General features: G+C 46.4%; 1 protein-coding gene across 1 annotated transcript in view; it reads right to left on the bottom strand.

The window, feature by feature from the left end:
• The window catches only part of LOC126526012 (cytochrome P450 3A4-like), a 49,076-nt gene extending 37,055 nt beyond the window's left edge, over positions 1-12,021 (bottom strand). The window contains exons 1-2 of the mRNA XM_055067958.2: positions 11,938-12,021; positions 9,465-9,539 (exon numbers count right to left, since the gene is read on the bottom strand). Of these exons, the coding sequence (XP_054923933.2) occupies positions 9,465-9,520 (56 nt within the window). The 5' untranslated portion in view covers positions 9,521-9,539; positions 11,938-12,021. The remainder of the gene's footprint in view (positions 1-9,464; positions 9,540-11,937) is intronic.
• Between the last annotated feature and the right edge of the window lie 10,571 nt (positions 12,022-22,592).

Genomic DNA, 22,592 nt, shown 5'->3' on the forward strand with positions numbered 1-22,592 from the left:
TCAGGGCGTTGGAGAGGGTTATTGTCAAGGACGTCCAAATGGATGAGATGGACTCCAGACTCGTTCACCTCTTCGATACCAAGCAATCGATATTCGCACGGTGGAAAGGTCAACGGTTGAACAGGAGACTTAGAAAGAGAACAGCAATATTGAATTAGGAAATCGAGGAACATTGTAGAGTTCTATGCGGACAGCAGTGGGACGAGGTGTGTCTCTCCCTGGATAGCAGACTCCGCCACATTTCATGGATGAGAGCGGCTCCAAGTCCAAACCCACTCAACAGTAGCTATTACGCAAAATTATTCACAAGGCGAGAAAAGAAATGGCGAATAACGAGCTGTTGGATGACCTAGCTACTCACAATATTCCGCCGAAGAGGACGCAATCGTTCACCCTTCTTTCGGTCGGATACTCGGGGTCTCCGAATCACGCCTTTAACGTATATTTCTCGGAAGGTGAAATTCGCGTTGGGATTCAGCAACTGAACAGCAGATCTGCCGCTGGCCTCGATGTGATCTCCAGCAGAGTTCTGCGCAACCTCGAAGAAAATTCTGTCAGTTACCTAATTAGGCAAGTTAATAGAATCTGGAAAGAGCCGCATTCTGAAAGAATGGAAACAAGCACGTATGGTACTCATTTCCAAGCCGGGCAAACCTCTTGGGCTTGCAAATCACAGACCGATCTCCCTGACGTCATGCCTTGGTTAGGTCGCGGAACATGTCGTGCTCAGCTGGCTCTCGAACCATGCGTAGGAGAGCGAACTTTTTCCGTGCACCATGATCTGATTCACGTCAGGACTTTCTACCCAGGATGCTATGCTTAGAATTAAGAAGAGACTTATAGAAAGGATCACTCGCGAATCAAGGGTCATACTCGATCTTGATGTAGAGAAGGCTTTAAACACTGTAGGCCACACGGCAATTCTGCAGGGAATTTCGGATCTCTTAATCTTGGTGAACGCTTCTTTCGCTACATTCAATCATTTCAGAATGGCAGAACCACTTCCTTACACATTGGCGACCTAAAATCAGAACTTGATGAGCTAGGTGACAGGGGCACCCCACAAGGCTCGGTATTGTCTCCCTTACTGTTCAATTTGGTCATGGTCAAGCTGGCCATAACATTGTTGGACATTGAAGGGGTTGAACACGCCATTTATGCCGATGATACTCCATGGAGCGCTGGGGGCAGCGACGGGGAGTTGGAGGCTCAAATGCAAAAGGCTATTAGGGTCACAGAACTCTGCGTCTCTCTAGCGGGCCTCAAATGCTCGTAGAGAAAATCGGAATTGCTCTTTTACCGTCCTTCCAGGCCAGGACGAAAACCCAAGGGCTGGGAGCAATATAGTAGACGTCATATAGTGCTCTTTACATGAATGGTAACCGCATCCCTGAAGTAGGGTCGATCAGAGTCCTAGGACTAACTATTCAAGATAACAGATCAAATGGCTTGAAGATACGAAATATAACTGGCAAAGTGGAGAATACTCTACGAATGTTTCGACGCAGTCAATAGAAATAGAGGCCTGAAGGGGGAATTTGCCATTAGGCTCATTCACGCTTTCGTACTTTATCATATTAATTATAATGTGGCTATGCTCGATTGGAAGAAAACAGAATACCACCATCCGTCGTGTCTTCAAGGTAGTCCTGGGGCTACCGCTCCGCCCATCTAGCGAGCTCTTTTCGAAATTAGGCGTACACAGTACTCTTGGTGAAATCGCTGAGGCTGAGCACGCAGCTCAGGTCGTCCGGTTTTCAGCCACTAGAGCGGCCAGGGACATTCTGGTTACTCCGGGAATTTTTACTGAACGCGAAAAGGATAACGTCAGCCATCTAAGCAAAGAAATCAGGGGCGCAATTGTGGTTGGTCTCTTTCCCAGGAACGTCCACCCCGTCGTTAACCAAGGGAGAAGGCTCGCCCACTGGAAGACGCTTCTTGCCGAGGCTGATACGAATACTGTCATCGTAGACTCCGCTCAGATGGTCAGTCGCGAAGCTTTATCGGCGACCCTAATAGACGCCCCCGAACGAGCCTGCAGCGCACTCCCTGTTCACACCAAGAATCCGGAGGTAACCGAACAAATCGCCATTGCAGTCTCTATGCTAGATCCACAGCGCTCGTTAAGCTATAGTGATGCTAAGGCAGTCACTCGCGCATTTGCTAAGGGAGCGCTAGATGAGTAGCTTTATAAGTTGCTCGAAGGTAGATCTATTAGTCTCCACTCTATAGTTTGGTTCTCAGGCCATATTTTCGTGAGAGGACAGCGGAACCTTAACGAATCCGCTCATAGGGCCGCACGAGGACTTGCAAGCCGCGCTGCCCTGCAGACTCCCTCGTCTCTTCATAAGTCCTTTAAAGATCAACTTCAGACATATAATGAGCTCACCAAGTACTTCTACTGAGGACGCAGAGAATTCTCTCTTCCAAACAAGGGACCTGAACAGGGCGCAGTCAGTCCCTCTCCAATTGCTACAGGAGAACTCGTACCCCAATGCTTGGCGTACGAGCCGAATCGACCCGGACTACAACGGATCATTCAGTTGTGCACAGTGTGGTGGACATGTGAACTTGGGACACATGTTCTGGAGATGCGCGACGCAGGCCTCCTATCTGGATGACAAGAACAAGTGGGACGGCGCTCTTAGGAGCAGCGAGCTACAAGACCAAGTCTGGGCCGTCCAGAAGGCCCGCGAAGCGGCGGAGAATCTAGGGCTCCACATGCCGAAGTGGGAGGTGCCCTCTAGACCGTGACAAATAGTTGGGTGTCTTTCAGGACCTTTTCGGAAATAAAGTTTCACCACCACTAGCATCAAACCGGCAGGTGCTTCAACAGGTGTTTAAGAGAGCGCCCTGCTGCGACGCCTAGCAGCAACACATGCGTCGATAACCGCGAGAGGCATCAGTGCTCGGGAGCTTTTTGCGACAAAAGCATTCATTGGGTCTCTCAAAGACAGGCACAAGGGGAATTCTAGTGGGCCTATTGTATGAACAGTGATAAGTACATGACGCGTTTATTGTCCTGTCCGAACTAGAGCAGCTTTATCTAGCTAACAAGACCAGCGACCCGTTTACATGGCCTCGTTTGAATGATTGTGCTTGTCGCCAGCATTTGGCTCGGGTAATTATGTAATGATGTTCTTCGCAGAGGCGAGGTAGTTTTTTATGCACGCAATTAGCGTCTTCGCATGAAAAAACAGCTCCAAGTGTATCCCGCTTGCTTCAATGTGATTTTGAGAGAGAGACAGAGAGAGAGAGAGAGAGAACAACCTTAGCGAAAATGCCTGCAGAGTCGGTTAGGCTCCCTCCACACAGGGAAGACAAGCTTTTACCGCGACGCGGCCACTACGTCAGTCTCGTGCATTGTGCTCCTCGAGGTCTTGGTTCCTCGCTGCTTCCGCGGATCCGAGAGGGCCGCCGCTCCCTTCCTGGGGGTGCTGCCCCCTTCTCCTCGGTTTTTGACACGCTATTAAATAGTGTATCAAAGTTCTGTGAAAACGTTATACAGGATGTCCCATGTAACTTGAACCAAGAATTTAAAAATCAAAGGCGCGTTGAAAGCGAATTTAACCGAACGCATACTATTCGCAATTGCCTATAGTAAATCAGACACTTTTTTTGTTTCCCCATAACTCATTAAGTTCAATTATCCAACTTTTAACAATTGGCTGTATACCACAACTATGATACGCAGATTTGTAGAACACCTTCAGAAACCAGCGATCGAGTGGTTTCGTTTACGATACGTCTCACATAGTCATTCTTTCCGGGCTACAAAAAAAAAAAAAAAAAAAAAAAAACTCGCGTAATATGAAAAAGGCCACGTGACAAACTTGCGCAGTGGTATCGCGCTGCTCTCAAGCGTGCGTTTGGTGAGCAAGGTCGGCTCCCGTCGGATGACAGCGAAAATTCATGCTGCTTGCCAAGCGCTGCCGATAACACAAAGAATGCCCAGCCGCTTCAATGTAGCAAGTCAAGATGCAGCCGACCTTGTGAGACCGAATTAGTGAGTTATGGCGAATACGAGATTAGTTATTATAGGCTATTGCGAATAGTATGCTTTCAGTTCAATTCGCTTCCAACACGCCTTTCTTTCATTTTTAAATTCCTGGGTCAAGTTATGTGGGACATCCCGTACAGTGACCCGCCACAGAGAAGCATACCTACGTAAAGAGCTACCACTCGAGCAGTTTCGTTGCCGAGCAAGTAAGGGTCGGACCGCACGCCAAGCGGCATGGCGATGTACAATTCCACTTGACCTCAAAGGTAGACAGGTTATCATACTTGTAATACTGCGGTTACTACGCCAAGACACACGGACAACGGAAGTAGGAAAGGACAGGAGGCGCGCTCTTCTACATCTGTTGTCAGTGCGGCTTAGCGCACTAACCCCAGTGTCACAAGATGAACTTCCACCAGCTAGCCCAACTTGCCGCTCTACTGCAGCTTATTATACATCCAAGGGGTTGCGTGCACGCATACCGTTTAATTAGAGAAGATGATGCTGCGCCGGTCTTGTGCTGGTGGTTACGCCAACCCCGCCACGCCTTTCAACGCGTCGCTTTGCTTTTGCAGTAAGTTGTTTCCATTTGTCTGCAGAAATAATTCTGCCGTTTCTTGCGTGAAGAACATTGTCAGGAAGATGTCTGTTGTTCTAGGTTAGCGCATTTTGCACGTGTAGCCCAGTACGTGTGTATTTTTCACCCGTGGCGCCCGTTTCCCGTGCAGCCACCCATTTGTTTTCGCACGCGTCTTTTCCGAAAAAGCATGTGCATTACTTACAACGCGTTATTTTCCAAAGGTTTCTTGCAACACCTTCGGTTGAAAACGAAGAATTTGCTATCTGTGGCTCACCCGTATCATCTCACAAACGTTTTATTTAACACAGCTCGAGCAATGTAATGCGCATTCGGGATCGTATTGCCAAGGCTATTTACCTCACTGCACATGCACGATGCATAGCCCTGGGCCGGTTCGCAAGTGCCTGTTTTACTTGACGCTTTGCTTGTCATGGTTAAAAGATTCTTGTTGTAGTCTGTGTCTGTTTGCGTCTGCGTATTTACCAGGTGTGGGATGCAGTATTTTTTCTTTGCTATTGCCAATCTAAACAAGAAAAAAATTACCTTTTGTTTACGGAACCACCGATTCCTATTGTGTGCAAATGAGAAAGGCGGCTCAAGGACGGCAAAAGACCGCAATAAAAGCAGCTATTACCGCAATATTTTGCTAATGTGCATGAGCTGATTTAGCCTAGCTGAGGTTCTTCGAGAAGCTTGGCGGTATTTCCAGTAAAAATATTACGATCCGCGAGTTTATTGCGTCTGTATGTACAGCCTGCTTAAATATGAAATATTAAAGCTCTTGCGCAGCACTATACACGACGTAGTCGAGAATTTTAATAGCCGGCGGAAGACCAGAATCGAAAGCGTTGCTATCGAAATCGAAATCAAGACAGTGCGAAACCACACGTTCAAAATCATGCAAGCCAAGATTTGCGATCTGACCTGCCGCTCGGGGCGCTGGCGGTAGTAGGGTAGATCGGCCGCAGGGCCCTATGGGAATGTCAGGTCTTTACCTATATGTTTCTCTATGGACAAGTACTGAAATAATTGATACCAGCTAAGGTTTTTTACCAGCTCCCAAACTTCTGCATACGAGTGTTTTTGTATTCCGTACCCACAAGAATTTAGCGGAAGAGCCTACAAATGGAACTCGCAACCATTGTAATTTTTTTTTCGCCAGTGCGTAGCCATTATCTCTCTTAAGATTCGCGCGTGCGTATAATTGCGCGTGCTTGCTGCAATGATACGCTCGGCACTCTGTGCGCTTCCTCGCTGCCACGTCACGCATATGTCATCCGCCATCATTCGAGCTCGCAGAACTACGAAAAACTCAGGAGTACACGTTTCCCGAAGACAATCTTGACCACCTTTCGTTGAGCAGAGCTTCTTCAGGAACGAACAAATGAACGAAAGAGAGATAGAAAGAAAGGCGCTAAGATTACGCACTGAAATTTTACTAATAAATGGTGGAAATCTCCAGGTGGCGTGTCAATAATTGGAGCTTGAATTGAGTCCCAGATATTCAAGAACAGGAAGACAGTTTTCTCACAAAGGGGAACACCACAATCTTACTTTGCCATCTGATTCTGTGCATAGAACTAAATATTCAACTAGAATCCAGCAAAAGAACTTTTATTCCATATTTAATGTCATGAGTCGTTATAACACATCATGCACGACTGGTTTCTAATCACAGCAACCTCGATTTACCTAAGAGGAGCACCCAAAAACCCATAATTCATTTTGATTTCAATACACCGGCTTGGCGTCGTACGGTAAATATTATGGCTAATGCTACTACTTCTTTGTTCATGCGGCAGGCTTTATTAAAGCAAAAGCTTTACTGGCCGCGAACTTGCTATTTTGCCGTGGCGGCGCTCCGAGGAGGCACGTGACGTCACACCGCGTTCCTCGTCACATCGCGTTCTTCATCCTTGCGCTCGCCTCCCCTCGTTTCGCCAGCTGCGTCGCATGCCTGATAACATGCCGGAGGATTGAAAAGGAGAGCTCGCGTGCGCCGCAACCACAGTTGAGGTGGCAGTATGGATGGCGACAATACTGATAAGCAGGAGGAGGCCTGGAATCGACACCGGAACGAGATGCAGAGGAAACCAATTGCCCAGGAAACACGAACAGCGAGCCGAACGACTGGCTAAACGCCGCAACATAGCTAGACAACCAGACTAACCTGGACTTGCAATCAAGATTAACCAAGGCTAACCATGCTATGCCTTAGCTTTCTCTACGCATATCCTGGCATAACCGAGCTAAACCACTGCCCATTTTTCCTTCTTCAATCAGCTGCATGTCCCACTGCTATCATTTCGTTTTAGAATGCAACTCTTAGGTGCTCGCTCTTGCGGTGAGTGTCGGCGTCCTCGGCGTAACCGAGCGAACGAGCACAGCAAAGGCTGAAAGAGCAACTGCGGAGCGCAGCCGGCAATGAAAGACGGCGAGAGTGAAGAGAGCGCGAGGAGGAAAGCGGAGGAGGAGGGTGCAGCCGAAGCATGAGGGGGAAAGCGCACCTGGAGGGTATGCCGAAAGCCCGAGACGAAAATCGTAGTACCGCGCAAGACGGGCACTGCGGCGACGACCGCTGCCAGATGGCTCCAGAGTAGCACGCCGCAGTCTGTTTACAGATGACGCCATTGATAAGGCGTGCGGCGAGCGCGTCCACCTTTACCATATATGGAAACAGAGTGCTGCGTGGGCGGAGGTCTGTTTGCGGCAGCCGCTGCGAATCGCGTTGACGCGCCACCCATACGCTGCCTTTTGCGATCTCCCGATTAGCGAGGCAGTCGCACCAAATTTCGCTCCGTTTGGAATGTGCGACGCGAGACAGATTTTCCGTGACAGCCACGCTACTCACAGCGTTCTCTTCTTTATATAAGCCGTGTACATAATGATAACACAAAATATCGACCAGCATGCTTCTTTGACGTATACAGCTGCGTTCAAATTTTGAATTAGGGCGCATCTACAGTCGTCGTGAATTTTTGTGTTCTTATTATCATTTGTTTTTTTGCTGTTGCGAGTGAATTTGTGGCTGTAAATTCTCTCGATTTAGCTCGGCTGTGACGGCTCTCCGTCCCAAATGTGAGCGGCTGTCGCGGCGTACACGTAGTTTCACTTTTCGCGTTCGTGTACTGAATCGTAGCCTGCGTTCTTGCCTGCCCGCTTCGCACAAATGGATATAATGCAGCGAGACTGAACCTCAATTGCGATGCAGCCGTTCTTGTACGTGGTAATTAACGAGGCAACAGTAGCGTCAGTGACGAGGTTGCTTTGCAAGGCGCAGCTTGGTAGCGCTCCCTTCCGCTTTTTGTAGGGTCTAAAGAATAAGGTGATCAACTATTCCATACTCCATCTCACAAGCTGGTTGCGGCACTGTGGAAGCTACACGAAATCCTAGCAAATAGAAAGGCCGAATGCCTCTCTCTCTAGACGTGCTCATCCGCGCCGCGTCGTCCGCTCAGCGTCTGCTTGCCATCCTATTACATGCTCCATACTTGGTCGACTGACGCAAAAGATGTTTTGACGCCGTAACCACGTGCTGCGTTGACATCTAGGAGGATATAAAGAAATTGCTGTTAGGTTTGCATGCATGCGGCAGCAGGGCTTCGTTTAACTTGTACGTTTTCCTTGCACTTACCTTGCAGCCTCCTTAGCAAGTAGTACGGTAAAACGCCCTTAGAAATGTTCACCTGCGCCACAGCCTCTGTTCAGCGTTTACTTGGCGTTTGCTCACTACCATCATCACGTAGCATGCTAGGGCGGGGTAGTATATTAATGATGCAGTGAAAAATTGGGGTTTTATAGCGTTCCGCGCCGCAACGCATCCCCAATGCTAACGCTGTGGCGCCATTTGCTGACTGGAAATCAAACCAGTTTTACGGCTTGCATGGTGCCATGTCTGTAGTCCTAGCAGCGTGAAAAGAAATAGCCGATCTCAATAACCACCACAAAACATTCCTGATCATTTGACCTCAGCTTGTGATGAGAGTTAGCGAAAATATTTTTTGCCGCTGGTTTCTTGCTGACAGGGCAGAGAGCCAGTAACAAGCGTGTGTTCGGAGGCGCCGCACTTTTGTCCCCAATTACATGGCACATCGTGCACCGTAGGCACCGCGCTCTGGGATTTTACTTCCTGCAGGCAATGCAGGGCCCGTATACCGTGATGTTCGATTTCAGGTTTCCTTGCTTCTATCACGCGACGCGCGGTGAGACTTATCGCAGCGACCGTGACGGCGAGCGAGTCATGTCCGAGCCGACGACGAAGGGCGAAGAAAGAAGGAAAATTGATTTAGTCCGCTAGTAGAGGTAGCCCTAAGAACCAGTGCACGAAGTGCTCACAGTGCATTCCTGGTGCGTGCATCGTGCAAGCTCTTTGGTAGCGGATGACATAGCGCGGCGCTCTGCCAACTAATTTACGCTTGCGATGCCGCTTCTCGGCTGAGAATGAAAAAAAGAATTACTAGAGAACATCGCTATTTGCCTTGACAGGACATACACCCTTGGCTATCTTTTTCAAAGAGTAAATATGACGAAACGGTAGTGATGGTTTTTATTTCTCTTGAAATTAGTATTTAAACGCTGAGAAACGCTATGGAGCATAAAAGTCAGTAGTTCTAATAGCTGTCTAAAGGCTACTTACACAAAGTGAAGGCAGCATAAATTGCTGCAGTTTACAACTACAATGAACGGATATTTATTCGACACATAGACGCTTATTTCAAAGGCCATCTCGCTATTGCTTCTTTCTGTTAAAAAGATGCAATATTGCTTTGTGATTTATTATATTGAATGCACGTAACCTTGAATGCCGAGTACGTTCTGTTTAGTAAACCCAGGCCTTCTTGTAAGATCTATTACTCGTTGATATGGCAGGATAGTCGTACTTACATGATGAACCACGTAGCAAGCGCGATGATGACGCTCAGGAGCAAGACCTCAAGCATGGCTCGTGATGCCGACGTCCTGTTAATTCGCACAAAAAACGAACATAAACTTGCGGTGAAAAGTGGTAATAAAATATGACTGCTTTCTGTGGCTAGTCACATGGCACGTTGTGCGGCTGTTCCTGTTATCATGACGCCTCAAACACCGTTCCTTGATCCTCTGACCTGGTAGTTCTTATATTTGGGCAATCTTTGAGGTCATCATTTGCAAAGTAATTAGTTCATGGTGTGTAGTAACGAAGGTTCTGTAGTAGGCGAAAGGGTAGCGTAGTACTATAAGTCCTATCTCAGGTTGGTATCTCTCGCAATAAGAGTCTGTGTTCAGACGATGGGTCTGTCCTCGGTGAATGCTCTTTGTAGTCCACACCACGGAACGTCTATCACTATATCATCATACTCTAGAATCGATGAGGCCGGCAATACCAAGCAGGGCTACTTTCCGCGTTTCAAAACGCCTCTGTCAATATTATGGTGTCCGACTTCGTTGCCCCGTTCACCTCTGTAGTTCGCATTGGAATAGAGCCTACTATTCGCAGTCAAATAAAGGACACTAAAATTTACTGTCCTAACACGCCGCGCGGAAGGAATTGAGCATTCATCCACAGCATAGTTGAATGGCGACAATAATTTTTAACTAGTAAAATGCATGATATACGGTGCTACTTCCCGCTCTTGAACACATGTGCTTTCAGGGCTACGAAGGCACACGTAGCACACATGGCTGATGCAAACGCCACACCACGTGGTTCCCGAAACCTTGGTTAATTATTCCAGTTATTTGTTTACATTTACAATTATCACGGTACATAGCAGAAAATTGCATAGGGGAAAGCAAGGACGGAAGGAAAGAAAAAGTGGAGAAGGAAGGCAGGGAGGTTAACCAGTTTAGCTTAACCGGTTTGCTACCCTACACATGGGAGCGGGATGGGGGGGATGAAAGACGGGGAGAAGAGATAGAGAGCACATGACACGGCACACACATCGTTGGTTACAGTCTGTCACTCTTGCGCGGTACGTGACATCACTGTCACAGCCGCTTGTCCAAGCCCGTCTCTTTCATAAGCCGAAGTAGACCGTTCGTCGCCTTCACCTGCGATGTCTTCTGTCGGCTGCATGTGAAAATCGTGTCGGGGGACAGTGGTCTAGTGTCAAGGTGCGCTAGAACGGATGCCAGGGACTGTCGCTGAACATTAAATTCAGGACAGTCGCACATAATGTGTTTCAGCGTCTCCTCGCAAAGACAGGCATTGCAGAGAGCGTTGTCGGCCAGAAAATACAATGGGACATTAGGAATAGAGTACTGAAAACAGCAACGCATACAAAAACAACAAAGATAAGGCGCAGGAAACGCAAATACACAAACATACAGTAACAAATAGGCGATGTTCTTTACTGAGGTACCTGCGCGTGTTTCATTTTTATTTCAATATATATAAAAACTTCAAAAATACTTCAAATTTGGTCCTATGCAGAGAAAGCGGTCGCGGATGCAAACTAATGAAACAGGCAGGCTATTCCATTCGATCGAAGGTTTGGGAATGAATGCTTGAGTGCGTGATCGTTTCATCAATGCAGTGGCCGCCCCAGTGGGCGGGGAGGGGGGCATGAGGGCGATTGCCCCGAAGACTGGCCTGATGCCAATTAAACATTGATAGTAGACAATTTTTTTCATGCCATGTGGGCAGCACGTTTTCAGAAAAACATCTGCTGTAAATTTCGACAGTTTAAGTGAAGTCATATTTCATGACTGAAGGGGATATCTTGAAGAGTTGAGATAAATAGGTTAGTAGTGAAATAAAAGAATAAGGAATTCTGCAATGAAACAACAATCACTGCCTAAATCATATCATCCCTGTAACAAATACATGCCTTCAAGCCCGATATACCTTTAATAAAGGAAACAGCTCTCTTAAAACGTTCGGCTATGCGCTTACATTGGGTAAGCGCATCGATGGTGTCAGGCCCTTCTAGTTTTACGAGAAAGCCACTCAAGTTCGCAAGAGCGTCATTGAGGAGCGACAGATACCTAGTGCCTGTATGACGCAGTTGGCTGTAGCGTTCGCTTGAAAGACGTTCACAGAAAAGTGGGACGTAGCTTGCGCATTTGTGGCGTAAGCTTCTAAAGCCTCGTTTTGCGGTCCTTAAGGAACCCTTGGGACGTGAGCTCGATTCCGCAAAGCTATGTAAGGAATTTTTGTCGTCGTTGTAGAGTGGCGCGCCCGCAGCGGCACCTACACAGTTACTCAGGCTGGCGTCAAAGGCTTTCATTAAAGAGCGGCACCCAACTAACGGCACCTACGCACTGAACCAAGTTTGCATCAAAGAAGTTCATTGAATACCAGCGCAGTCCGAGTGGTAGATACCCAGTGCTCTAAATGGGCATCCATCCTAGGGTTTAATTGAACAGCGGTACTTACCGAGTCCCGCATCTACAGTCGTCCACAACGGCGTGAAGAAATTTGTTGAAGAGCGGCACACATATACAGTCGTGGCCAAAAATGCGTGGCCCACGGCTCCGGGTGCAGGAGTGGCTGCGGGGCCACAACGCGGCTCTGCTATCTCCGTCGGGCGCTTGCTTTGGCGGTGCACCGATTGCCGCCAGTCTTCGCCCTCACTCTCGTGCGACCAAGTCACGCGCTTGATAAATTCAAGTGCGTCGTTTGCCGGTTTCGCAGCTGATGGTTAGTGCACAGTAGGGTGCTTTCATTTTGCTTCGTTTAGGGTGCCTCGATGTTGCGCGCCGTCGTACTGGTTGAAGACACTGCTTTCGTGACCGCCATATTGGGGTGAGCCCAGATACGGCGGGCAATGGAACGTCGGCCGACATTCTTGTTTAACATGCGCTTGCGTCAGCAAATTCAGGTGTATAAAGGCCTTGCACATTTACTCGAAATCCTTAGCGCTACTTGCACACAGAAATAAAATAGCGTATGCTTACATGCATAGATCTCAGAGGAAATGATTACTGTGCAGCTAGGTCAATGTTGGCCAACTGGGATGCTCAGACCGATAAATTAGTCGAAATTCGTGCGCACTATTCCAGATGCCGGAGAATTTGATGCAAAGCTTGCGTTATAGGCACCGAAAAGCTCCTAAAAGAAACACTTTATTAGGCTGACTTGCGCCTACAAAGAACTGCAACACTTCGCGGCGGCGATAGCAGCAAACGTGCTCGGCTGTGATTGATGAACACGACGTCCGCCGCTTTTGGCCGAGCTAAATTTAAAGCAGGTAAGGAAACTTCAAGATAACGTGCTCAAGACAGCGACAAAATTCTGGAACCCCTCATATTTGAGGGTGGCTCGGATCAATCAAGATAAATTTGGTCGCATCTCGCGTCACAGGAAAACTGATAATGCGGCGTGCCGCCCGCTTTAAGAATGATCAAATAAACAAAAGCAAGCTGCTTCGCGTCAACATTCTATCCACGCAATGCTGGTACGTAAAGAAGGACAGGTGCACACTTTGCTCGGTTCCTTATTTCGTGGAAAGCGAGAACAGCGCATGCCTTTCGTTGTCGAGCCGGCACACAGCGGGACACAACACCCTGGCATGCTGGTTTTTGCGTCTGAACACAGTTCAATCGCCCAGCACCTGGCGCACAACACAGCAGCTTCGCAAACTCCTCAACAATGCTGCTTTACCAATCCTAGAAGGAACGGGTGAAGAAAGCGCGGAGCAACATTGCGGCGCGGCTCAGGCCAAAAGGTGTCACCACCCTGTACGGCGGCGCGCCACATCGGGGCACCCTAGCCTGATGTAGAAAGCAGGCCCACGTTGTGGCGCCGGAGCGGCGCCGTGGGCAGCGTATGTTTGACCGGGAGTGTAGATATTGCCCCATACCCAGTGACCCAAGTTGGTCCGACGGTTTGTTTCAAACCCGGTTCCCTCAGCACACCAGCCTGATGCGCTACCCATACGACCAGCAATCCTGGTTGGGCGGGACGATAGATAGATAGATAGATAGATAGATAGATAGATAGATAGATAGACAGATAGATAGATAGATAGATAGATAGATAGATAGATAGATAGATAGATAGATAGATAGATAGATAGATAGATAGATAGATAGATAGATAGATAGATAGATAGATAGATAGATAGATAGATAGATAGATAGATAGATAGATGCGTGAAATAGCCTAAGGATGATAACACATGAAAATAAACGCATAATCTTTAATAAAATAAAGCGGCTAGTCGATTTGTTGCAATTTAGGAGGCTGTTATGAAGCGCACAACTATCTTAAAATACTCGGTGCCGAACGATCCCTTGAGTCCGTGGAAAATGCAGACCTGATATTCAATTTTTTTTTTTCAAGCTTGAGACATATGCCATACTTAGGGTAGGCCAAGACGAAGGTAGACGCAAGCTTCAACGTATTCTCCTGCAATAACAAACAGCGCGTGGATGAATACACAGATTTCATATTTATACCCACAATAGTCAAAAGGGAGCAAATTAAGCAATGGTGATGCTACAGTGATGCCAGAAGTTTTGCCAGAAGTTTTGCCAGTGATGCCAGAAGCTGTGGCATACTGAACTTCAAGGACGAGATAATTTTCCACGAAATTTGGAAGGTAAAGCGAACAGTGGTCAAGTAAAAATATTTAATAAATGAAATTGTTGTATTTTCGATACCTAAACTGCGAATGGTTATAATGCACACGTGGTAATGACGTGCTGCGCAATTAATTTGACAAATCGGGGTTCTCTTACTTCCACCAAAATCTAACTTTACCAGCGTTCTTTTTTTTTTTTTGCAGTTCGTTCCCATCAAAACGCAGCTCCCGTGGTTGTAATCGAACATGTGACATCGAGATGAACTGCACAACGCCGTACCCAATGAACTAACGCTGTGCGTAGTGGTGAAAGAAGGAATGTCGCTGGATCTACAGTTTTGGCAAGTGTATATGTTGGCGTGAGCGGCCTGTTAAAGACAAGACTCCTTACCGAATTTTATTTATTTATTTATTTATTTATTTATTTATTTATTTATTTATTTATTTATTTATTTATTTATTCGGTATACCTACATCGCCTGTACGGCATTATCGTAGGGGGGTTAAAATACAGGTGGTCACAATGGAAACATATTCAGCAACATCAAAAGAATACATCAGTAAATAGAACATAATTTAAGCACTGAAATTCGCCAAAGCGGTATAGAAACTAACAAAGTACAAAACAAAGTGAGTGACAAAGTAACTAACTAACAAAACAGAAAAATAAAGTAGCGTATGTGCAGAGATGAATAACAGAACAATCAAAGAATATGACTCTCAATAGCATTTTCAAAACTAGAAGCTGCCATCACTTCATTAGGGAGCTCATTCCAATCGCTAATCGTGTTAGGAAAAAATGAATACTTAAACACATTGGTACGGCACTGATAAGCTCTAATTTTGTTAGCGTGGTCTCTCCTAGATGAAACGTAATGCGGCTCCTTGATGAACAGTGTTTTGTCGATACCAGTTTTACTTTTATATATATTGTAAAGGAATTTCAATCTTAGGATTTTCATGCGTGAAGAAAGAGTTTTCCAACCCAACCCTTCCCTTATTCTGGATCCTCTGGTAGTAAAATTATAATTTCCTGTTACGAAGCGTGCTGCTTGCTTTTGGACGCGTTCTATTTTTTCTGTGAGGTTTTTAGTGTATGGATCCCAGATAACGCATGCATATTCTAGAATAGGCCTGATGTTTGTTAAATACAAGGTTGCCTTCAGTGATGAAGGAGAATGCTTAAAATTTCGTCGGAAAAAGTGAAGAAGACGGTAAGCTTTCGCGCTAATTGAGTTAACATGGTTAGTCCAGTCAAGCGTTTCAGAAAACGTAACTCCGAGGTACTGAACATCCTTAGCGGTACTGATTGCAACATAGGGAAATACCTTATTCGATCACCTAATGCAATTCAGTATGATAATAATAAAATAGAGGCAGCGAAGTTTACGGCAATAATATTTGCAAATGGGCCTCATCTATACATTCAGTCTGGAGCTGGTCATCTCGGTATATTAATTGGCAAAGGTTTGATAAAAAAGAAGCACTTCCCGTGACATGAACACATATATGACGGGATTGGTACTACGGACGCGTTCCACCCCCCCCCCCCCCCCCCAACTGTTGGGTAACATGCAATGCAGTTCAAGTTAGTGCAAATGCATCAACGATATAGATGAAACAACTATTATAGTCATATAAACGGTATTGATAGCTAACAGGTTTCCACTCTGAATTAATATATTTCAATTCTTGATGCTGGAAACAAAAGCAAGATGGACTTTATATTGGAAATTGCGTCGAATATTTCATGAAGGAGCACGCACCTTAATGTGGGGGTCGCCCAGAACGAGCCGTTAGCTTGGCGATGGTTAGTCTCATCTCAAGCTGAGCGAAGCGTATGCCGACGCAATAGCGAGGGCCACGACCAAAAGGTTGGTACACCGCCGACTCAACCTTGACTTTGTTTTCAGGGCTAAATCTGCAAAAGGTTTGAGGCGAGGAATACAAATCACAATGGAAAACAATTTCGTGACTTCACTTCTTCAGGCGTAGGCTTACTTCATTTACTATGGAAACAAGATATCTGCCCAAGACACCCTTCCTAGCAGCGTTGCCTAGCTTACCGGCTGGAAGCAACTATGCTTAAAAGCTGTCATTGAATTTCATTTCGAAAACATTGAATACAGCCTGCTTTTTATTAATGTTTTGTTCTGGTATTTTGTGGGTGTCGTGAAGCCACTCACATAGTTTAACTCATTAGGGAAGAAATGGCTTCTTCGATTAACTGTTTGATTGAACTGGTGATTGAACTGGTTAGTGGCTATGGTGGGCTGTTAAGCACGAGGTCGCAGGAGACTCCCACAACGACATGTGTCATATTCAGAAAGTGGTTTTGGCACGTAAAACTCTATAATTTAAATTTTTTGAAGTTCGTTTTTGTACGTACGCATCAAGATATCCCTAACAGTACGACAAATGGAACTGGTGAGGCCGCAGTATACACCCGTGACACAGATTTACACTATTATCTCTTGGTGCAAGTTATTCCGTTCAAAAATCGCGCGATATTATAGATGCTCTTGGCATTGAATAATCATAGCACTCTAACATAAAGATATTCCAAATTGTTTCTATTCTATTTCTCCTATCAGCCCTCCATTAATGGTGAAAATATTTTTGAATGAATGAATGTTTGATTTTTAATGGCGCAAGGGCCAAGTATGACCAAAGAGCGCCATGTCCGTGGTAATAAGTTGGCAGTGTACTTGATAAGTTCTATGAAGTTGGTGTGACGTAGCTCTAAAGGGGCCTTCAAAATAGTCGCTCTAATGTACGTAAAATCTGTATAATAAGATTATGGCGATGAGATATGACGTGTGCTATGAGCAATAAGATGCATTTCAAAAGAATGATACGATGTGTAAAATATATCAGGTTATAAGATTGGCTAGAGCACTACTGCCTCCTTAGAGCCCTTGAAACACAAGGGCCGGGAGGCATATGCTATGCAAAACAATTATCGCAGCGGCATCCTCCGGAACGAGGATGCTCTACGAATTTAATGGACATACAACGTGCAGGACAACATCATTTAAGAAATTGAGGACTGCCTTGATGTTAAAAAGCGGTTCTTTACCAAGAAACATAGCCGGGTGAAGAGGGATGTAGTAACGGTATGCAAGAGGAAAATGTTTCTTTCTATCCGCTTTGGCTTCCCCACACTCCAGAAGCACATGGAGGACGGTCAGCCTTTCACCACATCTACCACAGGTTGGAGGTTCAGTTCCAGTAAGTAGAAAATGATGGGTCCCAAATGTGTGTCCTATTCTGAGACGACAGAATAGGACATCTGTTCGCCGTGATTTTGTTGCGGAGGGCCAAGAACATAACTGTGGCTTTATTACATGCAGTTTCTTATTTATTTCTGCGTCCCACATGTGTTGCCAGTGGTTTTGCAGTTTCTTTCGTATGAAAGGTTTCAGATCTGTGACAGGGACCGGACCGAAGCATTAACAGCATGGGATGTGATTAACGTGGCCATCTGGTCTGCCAGAACGTTACCTTCGATTCCCCTATGGCCAGGTACCCAGCATATAATGAAATGGTGGTTAGATAGATAAGCTGTGCGCAGTTCAGAATAGACCTCAATAAGTACGAGATTTTTATGTCTGCAGAGTGACATTAAGGCCTTCACCACACTTAGGGAGTCTGTATATATAACGGCTTTCTGGAGTTTTGATTTCCTTATATGCTTTACAGCAGACAAAAGTGCGTAGGCCTCTGCCATAAAGATACTTGTTTCTTTATGTAGCACATCGGATTGCGAGAAGGACGGACCGATGGCTACATAGGACACTCCGGCATGCGACTTGGAAGCGTCTGTGTAGAACTCTGCACGAGTACTTGTAGTGATGTTCTAGGAAATGTATTCGGATTTCGACCTCTGGAGCATGTTTTGTAACTTTTAGAAAAGATACGTCACATTCTATCACCTGCCATTTCCAAGGAGTTAATAGCTTGGTTAGGTGCAGTAAGCGATGCTCGAGGAGTGGGACATGCATTTCATCGTTAAGCTCCTTCACACACAGCGAGAAAGGCTGTCTTACAGAGAGGCGATTTCGGAAGAGTGTAGCACACGTCAAATCGGTAACGGCATTAAAACATGGATGTTTAGGATTAGAGTGCACTTTAAGGAAATATCTAAAGCTGATGTATGATCTCTGCAGGTGGAGCAACCATTCATTCGATTCGGCATATCAGCTTTCAATCGGGCTTATTTTGAAGGCGCCAGTGGCTAAGCGGATACCTAGATGGTGGACAGGATCTAGCATCTTTAGCGCGCTCGGGGCGGCAGAGTTATATACTACGGAACCATAATCCAGTCGTGACCGAATTAGGCTCTTGTAAATATTAATTAAACACTTTCTGTCACTACCCCATGTAGTATGGTATAGAAGTTTCATTTGGTTCATGGTTTTCAGGCATTTTTCTTTAAGATATTTAATCTGTGGAATGAAAGTATGCCTATAGTCAAGTATAATACCTAGAAATTTGTGCTCTTTGTTGAGAGGTATTCGTTGTCCACACAGTTCTAAGCAAGGATCCAGGTCCAGGCCTCTCTTCCTTGTAAAAAGAACACAAGCGCTTTTGCGAGGATTGATTTGAAATCCATTTTTCTCTGCCCACTTTGACACTTTGTTCAGGCCATGCTGTACCTGTCGCTCGCACACTGCGAGGTTACAGGATTTGAAACCTATTTGAATGTCGTCCATGTAGACGGAATAAAGAACGCCCGGTGGTAAGGAAGCACGAAGTGTTGTCATCTTAACAATAAAGAGAGTGCAGCTGAGCACGCCTCCGTGGGGCACACCAGTTTCCTGTATAAAAGGACGTGACAGTACATTGCCGACTTTTTCCCGGAAGGTACGATTCGACAAATAGCTTTCTATTAGGTTTAGCATATTGCCGTGAATGCCCATTTCTGATAAGTATCTCGAGATTCAGTAACGCCACGTTGTGTCGTACACCTTCTCCATATCGAGGAATATGGACCAGAAAAACTGTTTGTGTACAAATGCGTCACGGATATTTCCTTCAATACGTACAAGATGATCAGTTGTGGAGCGCCCTTCTCTGAAGCCAGATTGATAGGGATCAAGCATTTTGCTCTGTTCAAGGAAATGAATGAGTCGCCGATTAATCATTTTTTCAAATACCTTTCAAAGGCAACTTGTGAGGGCTATCGGTCGGTCGCTTGCCACTGAGGAAGGGTCTTTGCCTTGTTTGAAAACAGGGACAAAAATGGCTTCTTTCCATGCAGTTGGAAGGTATCCTACAGCCCAAATGGTGTAACTTGGGTGTCATTGTTTAAGTTTTTAATCATTTCATATATGATTCTGTCAGATCCCGGTGCAGAGCTCTTGCATGCGCTCAGGGCAGCTCTCAACTCGACAATACTAAGAGGACAGTTGTACTGTTCATTCTTTCGGCATTTTCTTATGAGTGGCTTACATTCTTCTATTTGTTTATCTTTGTGAAAGGATTGCGAATAAAGCACGCTCTCAAAGTCCTCCCCAAGTGAGTCTGCCTGGTCTTGTAGCGTATCGCCCTGTGTATTTACCAAAGGGAGTGAATATGTTTGTCGCCCTCTTATCCTATTTACCCTGTTCCAGACTTTGGCATCATCTGTAAACGAGTTGATACTCGATAAAACTTCTGCCAACTTTCCCTTCTGGCCTGTCGGCGAATTCTCCTGCCTGGGGACTTTACTTTCTTAAAGTAGATAAGATTCTCTGCAGTGGGAAACGCGCGTAGCAACCCCCACGCTTTCTTCTGTTTCTTACGAGCGATCCTACATTCGTCCTTCCACCACGGGACACGCTGTCTGCATGCCAAGCCACTTACTTCAGATATGCATTTAGATGCGGAATCTATAATGAAGGCAGCAGAATACTGCACAGCAGCATCAATTGCCAAAGAAGACATGTAATTCCATAAGATACTAGTGAGAGTTCGGAATTTCTCCCAGTTGGCTGTATCAATCTTCCACTTGGGAGCCTGTGGTGCATATTCATTTTCTTTAGATGTTCTTAGCAGTATGGGGAAGTAGTGGTCGCTCGCGTAAGGATTGTTCGTAACTTCCCATTCGAGTTCATGCAGTACAGACGGGGAAACTATGCTGAGATCAATTGAAGAAGAGGTTCTGTTTGCAAGACAGTAAGGTGGGTTCCTTCTTATTCAGAAGGCACGCACCAGAAGAAAAAAGGAACTGTTCAACAAGACGACCTCGCGCATCTATACAAGAGTCGCCCCTAAGGCAGCTGTGCGCATTGAAATCCCCAAGAACAACATAAGGTTCTGGCAATTCATCTATAAAAGACTGAAATTCATGTTTGTTTAATTTGTAATGTGGGGGTATGTAAAGCGAGCAAATGGTGATGAGTTTGCTTAGGACAACAGCTCGGACCGCCACTGTTTCAAGAGGCGTTTGTAAAGGTAAAAGTTGACACGCAATGCTTTTATGGATAACAATGGCAACACCGCCCGATGATGCGAGAGCATCATCGCGATCTTTGCGAAACGCTATATACTGTCGGAGGAAGTTTGTGTGTTTTGATTTTAGGTGTGTTTCCTGTAAACGCAGCACTTTTGGATTGTGTTTGTGGATGAGTTCTTGCATATCATCAAGGTTTATAAGAAGACCTCTGACGTTCCATTGAATAATTTGTGTAACCATATTGGAAGTAAATAGGTGCTGTGTGTACAGAAACAGAAGTAGTAATTACAAAGATTACAGAGATTAGATTACAGAGCTCTTTCGAGGCCCTTTAACGGGAGTTTTGCCTTTCCGGAGCGTTCGAGGGAACATCGGCGCTCCTTAGGCACTTGGTGCGCCGTCAGGATAGGTGTAGTGTCCATTGCCTCTTGTGAAGCGCCGGACACGCGCTCTTGCGAGCGAGAAGTTTACCGAAAGAGTCCTGCCTCGGAAGGCAAGACCCCTGCGCCCACCAGCCTGGAGGTCGATGGGGCTCCCTGAGGGACTTGGCTGCGCCGGCTGTTGACAGCGCTGGAAGGTGCCGGGGAGGTTGGGGCAGACTTGGCTGCGCCCACCTTCGGGGTCGATGGTCCCTTCTGCTGGGCTGACGGAGCACCGCTAGCTGCAACCACCGTGTAGGCAGATGGCGACTGCCGACTCACTGCTTGTGGGTCGGACAGCCGCCGGAGCCCGTTGTGACGCTGCCCCCTGATGCGCCACTTCGGCAAAGCTGTTCGTGCTTTGGCAGGTATGCTACCCGCCTGCGTGCCTCTTTGAACGATAGGTTTTCCTTAACTTTGATTGTGACTATTTCTTTTTCTTTTTTCCATGATGGACAGGACCGCGAGAACGCGGCGTGCTCCCCATCACAGTTCACGCAGTGTGGAGCATTCTCCCAATTGTCAGGTGGATGTTCTTGGGCACTGCATTTAGCGCAAGTCTGGCGACGTCGGCAGTTCTCTGAAATGTGGCCAAATCTTTGACACTTAAAGCTTCGGAGAGGATTGGGGGTGTACGGTCTGACTCGGATCTTTACGTACCCCGCCTCAATGGTCTCAGGTAGCATACTTGATGCGAAAGTTAGAATTAGGTGCTTTGTTTCAATCTCCTTGCCATCGCGCCTATCTTTATTCTCTTGACATTGATCACATTTTGATCGCTCCAGCCCTCCAGTAGTTAGGCTTCAGTCAGTTCGATGAGATCAGCATCGGAAACGACTCCGCAGGTGCTGTTCATTGTGCAGTGCGGTGTGACCGTCAGAGGAAGATTTCAGAAAGATACTAGATTAGAAAGTTTTTCGTGCTGTTTCTTATCACGAAGTTCTAAGAGGAGGTCGCCACTTGCCGACTTGGAGACTTTACAACCTGGGTCGAAAGCTTCAGTAAGTGTCTTTGCAATCACAAAAGGTGCGATCGCTGCCTTTTCTTTTTTCTCTGAATATATTAAATGACGTCTTGGAAAACTGTCAATGTTTCGGCCAAAAAACCTGGAAACTTCTTCGGTGCGCCCTCGTTTATCAGGGCCATCAGGAAATAGTGGAAAAGAACTTGCCATAGATGTATGCGAAAATTCGGCAGCGCCGCCAGCCACCCACCATGGAGCTAGACAAGGGGATGCTGCAGGACCGTGAAAAGACAGCCTGCACGCGCCAGCTGTACTGCACTATTGTAACTAAATCTGTTATAACCAAGGTTGGATATCCCACACAAGGTTAACCCTTGCCGCCAAGGAGAAAGGAAGTAAACAGAAGAGAGAAGAAGACAGGAAAGGCCAGCAAGTGAGAGAGAAATACGAAGATTCGAGGAAGAAGAGGTGACTGCCGATTTCTCCCGGATGGGTCAGTCCGGTGGTGCCGTCTAAGTGAAGCTGAGGCCAAAGAGGTGTGTTGCCTCCGCTGGGGGGCCTTAAACGTCCAAACACCCAGCATCGGCTCAACCTCCAGGATCCCCCTTTCCCCAGACACGGCTAAGCCGCGCACGGCTACACGCGGGAGGGTCCAACCCTCGCGTTCTCAGGTGCGTGGTCTCG

Source organism: Dermacentor andersoni, chromosome 8 (assembly GCF_023375885.2).
Source record: "Dermacentor andersoni chromosome 8, qqDerAnde1_hic_scaffold, whole genome shotgun sequence".
In the NCBI taxonomy this organism is placed as follows: domain Eukaryota; kingdom Metazoa; phylum Arthropoda; class Arachnida; order Ixodida; family Ixodidae; genus Dermacentor; species Dermacentor andersoni.